We start from the raw sequence: 8,196 nt of genomic DNA on the forward strand, positions 1-8,196 counted from the left end.
GTATGGTGTTTTTACGTTGCATGGAACCAGTGGTTATTCAGCAACAGGACCAACGGGTTTACGTGACTTCCGAACCATGTTGAGAGTGAACTTCTATCACCAGAAATGCACATCTCTCACTCCTCATGGAATGGCCGCGAATCGAACCCGCGACCACCGAGGTGGGATGCTAATACCATACCAACCATGCCGCTGAGGCACTGCAATAAGCTTTTGCTCTCTAACCATGGGAAGTTATAAATTTAATTCATAATCTACCTAATAGAAATCTACAACCATAACTACAAACCTATAATTACTACAATTCATACTACGAATGTAATCAAGGATCTCACAAAACTTCTTAAATAAAAATTTTTATTTTACATAAAATTTACACACGACTTATATAATTTCTAACCTCTAATCGAAGACTTCACCATACTTATATTTTCCACGCATAGCTTTTGGCAATGGAACAACACCAGGACACGGGACCTGTCCAGGAATTTCACACAAACACTGCCGATCACAGCCCCACCCAAAGTTGCCAGGGTTATTCAAGCTCTGACGCTCGAGTGCTTCCTTGGCTAGAGTCTCGTCAGTCTTGCAAATTATCTTTTTTATGTGATCAGTTATTTCTGTCCTCGACTTGGAATCCACATCAACAAGAATGTCTTCTCCATCCTCACAAAACATGCGGATGAATGGGGTTGGAGTCATGTTCTTAAATGTTATCACCTAAAAGGATAAAAAATAAAAATAACAATTTTAGCGACTTGCTAACCCTCAAGCCAAATAAATATTTGACGAGAAAAAACCTTATTGTTGTTACAAGTAATAACTAATTCAATCAGACCACTCATTTTAAAATTCTTACTGGGCTGATTCACAGTAAATGTTCAATTCACTGCAACTCTAAAAATTTAATGATCAGTTAACTTGAAATATTTTGGACAAAATTTCATGGTCTCCAAAACTTGACATATGCCATTAGTTGTAGTTTGGATATGCCCATAAGACTTTTAGTGGCTACAGTTGACCATTCTCTGCAAATAAGGATTAAGTCTAAGTGGCTACAGTTGACCATTCTCTGCAAATAAAGGGGGCCGGCCGGAACCCCTATACATATGGTGGTATAGGGCGAAAAATGCAAAGTCATGAAAAAATTCATGGAGCTTCATATGGCAATTGAGAATACGTATAAGAAATATTTCGTCAAAATTCCTCTTACTTTTGTAGTTACAGGGAAATTAGTTAACATAACTCAATAAGCCTAAAACACTGATCCGTACAAGAAAATGCAATATTTCCTCCATTATCGTAAATTTTTATAATTATTGTCAAAGAAATTGGGAGAAATGGCATCTGTAGACATTCCCCGAGTCGAAAAGGAGACTTCAGGCTCAGCTACCAAGTCCAGTCATGAATTAGTGTGATCACAGACATCAAGTACTTTACACGTTCCATTTCACCTCTTGACATTCGCTTGCCTTTACGTATGTTTATGTATGTTTCGGCAAGAATTTCATCATGCCAATGAGGAAAAGACAAGGAAAACATCTCGCTAACATAAAGACGAAGAAAAATCGCTCTAGTATTATTACAGAATATCATAATATACTCATAGTTAGTGAAGAGAGAGGGTAGGGTTGCGTAGTAACGCCCCTTCTTGCCTGACAGTACACGTCACACTGTGCCCAAGAGATCTTCATTTATGATAAATAACAAAGTTTTGGTTTTTTAATACCCAAAATGGAATATGAAATTCATAATAATCACGATTTATTAAATTGTCTTTGTAAAAAAAGAGTACACCTTCAAGTTTCACCTCTAACATTCTCTTGCATTTACGTTTGTTTATCTTTGTTTCGGGCAAGAATTTCTTCATGCCAAAGAGGAAAATACAAGGAAAACATCTCGCTAACATACAGAAGAAGAAAATTCGCAGTAATAACGCCGAGTTAGTGAAGGAGGGGAGAGAGAATTGCGTAGGAAGGAGTGCCCCATCTTGCCTCAAGCAGTGCCCCAGGCTGCGATATATGAGCAAAGGGATCATCATTTATGATTAAATTATGATAAATAAAAGTTTTGGTTTATTAATACACAAAAAAGAAATATACATTCATAATAATCATTATTTATTAACATTGTCTTATAGAAATACGAAGGAAAACTTTGAACGCACCCGTATCTCAAAACTATACTTATTGACCTTCAAAATCTATCTTCTCACTTAGTTTTAAAGCTATAACATTGGAATTTGGTATATAACCCAGAAAGACATTATAGAACAATCAAATAGAGCCATTTTTTCCAATTTTTGTTTCGTCTTTTTTTTTATAAATTTTTTTTCTCCTGATTTATAGGGTTTATTTTTTTTACCATATTGAAAAATTCATATCTAGCAAAAAAAAAAAATGACTTTTAGAAAAAAACTCTCCATTCGATTGGAGGTCTACATCAGGTCTATATATGGTAGTAATCCCAGGTCTTCATATTAAATATCAAGGGAGGAGATAGAATTTGAAAAATGGTTATTTTCGGATGGGAAAATCGCCCTGGCGTCACAAAACCGAAGGTCAGAGGCGAAAATCATATGCAGTTTGGAGATGTCCCAAGTCACCTTATTAAGTAGTATGAATATCAAAGTCCTGTTCTTAAAAAATGGCATTAGCCGGCCGGCCCCCTTAAGTCTAAGAGTAACAGTCTAACTATACAGTATTTCCAAACATGACAAAATTATATGCTCTTCTGCTCTTTTTAAACATCACAGTCTATCAGTGTGATTGATCCATTTTAATTTTTTAGTATCCAACTGATGAATCTGCAAAAGATATGCATTCGTAATAAAGCAAAAGTTTAATGACATTATTATTATTTATTTTATTATGTAGTCTGTCTTCATAATATATCACAAATGATTTTATAGCAGAAATTTTCATACAGACCCAAAAAGAAAGGAGAAAGAAACAAACCACCATTTCCACCCTGGAGCAAGCAATTGCATCAGTCACACCCCTGGAAGATGTACAATAAAAAATGCCCAACCTCTGCAATCAATACTATCAAGATGGTCTCAATGCCTTAGGGCATGAACTTAACAGGAAGAAATTTTGATAGTGTAACCTGGACTTATTCCAACCTCAAACCTGCTCCATATCTACACATACTTGTAACCCTTAGAATTTAGTTAATTCCTTACTCTCTGTAGATGACACTGTGTAAACGCCAAAACTTAAAAAAAAGTTAACTTGTTGGTTTCTGTCTTCCACTGCCGCAAGGTATTTGGCCGAAGTCTGCTAGTTTCCCAAAACCCCCACCACAGACCCCATACTGCAGCAGTAACTAACCTTGATAGGGAGCTACAGTATTGACGTTTTATCGCCCTGCAGAGGCGTGAACTCTCAACATCAGAACTGAATGCCAAGACACTAACTACCACATCAGTGACCATTTAGAGGTAGCAAATAAATAACAAAAGCAGTTTCATAAAAGTTACCATTTAAAGGTAGCAAATAAATAACAAAAGCAGTTTCATAACTGTGACCATTTAAAGGTAGCAAATAAATAACCAAAGCAAAATATCTTTCATTATCATTTGGAAATTTATTATCTCTTCTACATGCTGACAAGAGTACATTAAAAAATATAGAAGACTAAATAATAAACTGAATCCCAATGAAACAAAATGTTTTCAATAACACTTCCTTTACAGAGGGACTTCTTCCACATTATTACCATCTTTGCCTGTTTGTATTTATTAAAGGAATGGAATATAGAATTTCGGCCAAAGGCTAAGTGCTGGGATCTATGACGTCATTCAGCACTGAAAGGGAAATTAAGAGTAGAAAGGTTTGAAAGGTATAATAAAAGGAAAACCTCGCAGCTGTACTATGAAACAATTGATAAGAGAGGAAAGAAATATATAAAAAAGAATATGAATGGAAGTACAATAAAAGGAATGAAAGAGGTTGCAGCTACGGGCCGAAGGGACATTGCAAAGATCCCTAAGGAATTCCAACAGAGCACTGCAATGGGGTGCACTGATGGCACTACCCCCCTACGGGTAGGGTATTAAAAAAAAAAAAAAAAAAAAAAAAAAAAAAAAAAAAAAAAAGTTAAAAGAAATTTCATTACAGCATGCGTTAGCATTTGTAAGGGTACACGTTACAATCAAAGGTTTGCCAATGGTGGCTAAGAAACAAAAAAAGGCTAAATAGTACAAAATTTAAAGCTAGGCAATTTCCAAGTCCCAGAAATCATGCTTAGATGTCTCAAATGGCGCTGCTTCAAGAATATTTGAAGCATACCTGGCTGTAGTACTGCTCTTGGCATTTTACTTCTCAGCTGTTGTCTTCATTTCCCCCTACTTAACAGTCCAATTGCCATAGTCTGCATTTCTTTAATCTTGACATTTCAAATAAATCCTTATGGTAAGGTCTATGAGAGCTTAGGAATGCACCTCAGTAGTCTCATTAAACTAATTTACAATAATAATAATGATAATAACAAAGTTCATGAAAACGACAGGGGAAATGATCTTTTAATCTATCCTTAAAAACAACAAATAATATGAATATTTAGTAGCTTTCCACAATCAGAGATGAACACAAGGTCCACACTGACATTTAGTAAGAAAATATAAACAACAGAAAGGAATGGAAAGAAACTCATTTTATCTCTAACCCCACTATTGGAATTAACTATTAAGTCTTTTAACCGGAACAATTACTTAAAAGACTACCTACAGCAGAGATGACTATTTAAAGCATATTCTAACATACAAACATATGACTAGGAAGAGATCCAACACTAATATCGAATCATGCAACAGCTGAAGTATAAAAGATAGTATGTTCCTCACCTGAACGTCTGGATTCTTGAACTGAATTTGAGGAATGTTCCAATACGCAAACTCCTTTGCTCCTCGATGATGGTTTCCTATGATGTTGTAATGAAGGGCAAAAATCTGGAGAAGGGAATAAAATATATTTCCAGATCAGACAAAGGTGAATGTTTTTAAATGTAGTGTACAAAACTTAAACTTTTTCAAATAAAAAAAAAACTTTCTTTATACATGCTTTAATGGCTAAGTTAATTTCTGACTACCCAATCATAATTTACAATGTAATGATGCAAACTTGATGGTACTGACCCCACCACTGACAGTTCCTCGATCCAATATCACCTGCTACTGACATCACTTCTCCTTGGTAAGTCCCCCAACCAACATCAAACTACTACAACCAAATTCACTTCTGCCCTCTGCTAAATATCAGAGAACTATGCCAATCATATAGAGGTAGGAAAGAAAGTACTCTATAAGATACACTATAAGATACACTAAAGAATTGAAATCACAACGCTTATAAATTGTAAATTTTATATGCATCCATTAATTTTGGGGGAGACTAAGTTAAACAATCATTCAACGTCCTGCAACGAAACCAAATATACTACCCATTAAAATATATTTGCCTTTTTTTTTCTATGAATGACATCATTAGAATTTCATTTGATGACATTTGCGGATATCATTTATGTTACTGAGATCTGAAAGTGTCAAGTCTTTTCAGCAACCTGTTTGATTTTAAATATGTATTACTATAATATTATCATTAAATTACTTAGAACTCTTTCAAGCAAGAAGTTGAAAGTACTTGCAACATCCACAGCATTCAAGTTACATAGTTTTGTAATCTTTATACTACTGACTTTTTTCTCTGTTTCTGCATTCTACAAAAAACTCCAATATTTGTCATTCTACCTTGAACAGAGAGGAAAATATTACTGATGGAATTTTTTTTTTATTAGATAAAAAATAATATATTGCAACCATGTTGTAAAAATGATTGAGCTGGTAACTGAAGTAAAGTATGGGCTGTCACTAAGATTATTCACCTTGAGGTAGATCATTTTTACATGATTTCAGGCTATATTCCATGCCAAAAGATGGGAATAGACTAGTCTATCAAGATGTGACTATGGAACATAGCATTCACAGCTAGAATTTGATGGAACGATCATACAGCATGATAAATGGTGTCCAGAGCTGGAAAAAAGACAGAGAATTTAAAGCTTGAGATAGTTTACACGAAGTAAGAAAGGATGAAGACCTGTTGGCTAGCAAAGCAGTAGATATGAAGTAGCAGGATGAAGACTAGAAAGAAGGTCCAGGAAATAATATAAAATATACCTAAACCTTAAGAGGATTTCAAAGGCAGGAAGTCCATGACGGAGGACTGAGGTGGAAACGCGTTTCACAACTAACATCACTGAGGGAAAAGCTAACATAGAAATGTCTTTGAAGATGATTGGTTTAGAGATGGGGGGAGAGGGGTAACAAGGGACGACCACTTTCTTTAAAAGATACTAACAAGAAGGGCAACCAATAGGCAAGTTATGCCCTCATTATATTGTTTCTGATGTAACCCTACCTAGGTCAGTTAGGTGTGGGAGGGGGTTGGGGTGGGGGGGGATTAGTTTTAAGGTTCAGCCCTTCAGTCAGGTAGGATGACATCTATGGGTACAAGTGGTGTGCAGATTTAGCACATGGAATGGAAAGTTTATTGACACAAGCGACTCCGCAAACATTGAGATGGCGTCAATCTTCTAAATTGTTGGTGTCATAAGTAAAAATTTTGAAAGCATCTCGGAGATATGTTTGCAATGCGCATGGCTAGACTTTCATTAACCTCTGTTTAATCTTAAAATATGACCTTAATTTCTAACTTTGGAGAAAATACTTATTTTGAAAGGATAGTAGAGGTCTCGAGTTGTTGCTCTCACCACGGATGACTCGTGACTGGTGCCCATCTCCGGTGTCAGGACGTGGTAAAGTACTTTTTCGAAGGGTGGATCCACACGCAGTGAAAACTGGATCAGCTAGTCCAGTTGGTTGTTTCCCCTAGCTAGGTAACCTAGGCCAGGTAATTCTACAGAATAGTTCCACACGGACTGCAAGGAATGTAACCGCGGATACGACATCCACTAGGGATTGGGGCATCCAATGTATTTCGCTGTGTTTAGTACTGGCCCCCGGGGGTTAAGTACAGTCGTCCAAATAAATATTACTTAAAATATTTGTTCAGGCGGTAAAACTGCATAGAAAACTGCAACTGCCATAGTCTAGGCCGCCGCGGAATAGTACTATAGATCTACCCTAGGCCAGACCACATGACCACTGCACTTCCCCCCTCTCCCCAGCTCTCTCGACTTTAGCTACCCTAGGTTACTACCTAGCTTAACCTAAGACTTACCGGTAGCATAAGTACAACGCAGAATTACCCTAGCCTAAGTTAGAAATTCGCTTATTGAGCACTTTAACCACTCCTTAGGTATTTGGATTAATCTGATAAATATGATAAATAACATAAATAACCTTGGATAATAGAGACAAAACAACCAAGACAAATTAGCAGACAAGGTATAGGTACTACCTATTTCATATGGCTAGTATCTACCTAGCCTACTAGGGTAGGTACCTACCTACGCTACCATAGCAATGCCCTTGGTAAGAACTTTTCGCTAATCCTTCTTCAATAAGATTTATATTACGAATAGGATAAAAAAGATGAATTTATCCAAATAAACACGACAAATAATATATACTAGTATACCTTTACTCTCTCCTTCAGGACGAGGTTCGACGACTCCAGGTACTGTAGGGTCCTCCGAAGTGGGAACTTCCCTTTCATGAAAGGCATTGCGGCTGCCTTACTTTATCTCTTTAACCACAAACGATATAATAAGCTGTATCTATAATGCAGTAATTATTAAAGTTTAAATCTTTTACTAAACGAGAATAAAGAGGTAACTGTATTACGGACAGAGAGGAGACCGGAATGGTTCGTAGATGCCAAAACAAACACAGTTTCGCGCACAGTACAATGTTGTTTCGTGTTAACCGTTTAATATCTCATCGTTTTAAGTTTTCTCTCTTTTCTTAAGTATTTTAAGCGTCTTTATCTTTCAATTTATTCGATACCTCCATAGATTGTTTGTTTTATTCCTTGAACATTACTTTTTACTGAAAATAGATACTTTAATTCATTCTTTACAAGTTTACTCCTTACGCAAGTCGGTAAAATAATGTAAATTCTTCTTCTCCCCTGTTTTTTCATTTCCATGTAGAATCAAAACAAGTGGAAATACAGTTTAAAATATATATGATAAATATAAAATGTTTAACTAGACAAAAGTTAGCAGAAATAG

General features: G+C 35.9%; 1 protein-coding gene across 1 annotated transcript; it reads right to left on the bottom strand.

Moving 5' to 3' along the window:
• Window positions 1-340: 340 nt before the first annotated feature.
• On the bottom strand, window positions 341-7,855 carry LOC135211914 (small ribosomal subunit protein mS25-like). The gene is made up of 3 exons (XM_064245145.1): window positions 7,602-7,855; window positions 4,847-4,951; window positions 341-720 (listed from the first exon to the last, which is right to left on the bottom strand). The coding sequence occupies exons 1-3, from the start codon at window positions 7,686-7,688 to the stop codon at window positions 403-405; spliced, it is 510 nt and encodes a 169-aa protein (XP_064101215.1). The 5' UTR covers window positions 7,689-7,855; the 3' UTR covers window positions 341-402.
• Between the last annotated feature and the right edge of the window lie 341 nt (window positions 7,856-8,196).

The sequence above is a fragment of the Macrobrachium nipponense genome, chromosome 40 (assembly GCF_015104395.2).
Source record: "Macrobrachium nipponense isolate FS-2020 chromosome 40, ASM1510439v2, whole genome shotgun sequence".
NCBI classification, from domain to species: domain Eukaryota; kingdom Metazoa; phylum Arthropoda; class Malacostraca; order Decapoda; family Palaemonidae; genus Macrobrachium; species Macrobrachium nipponense.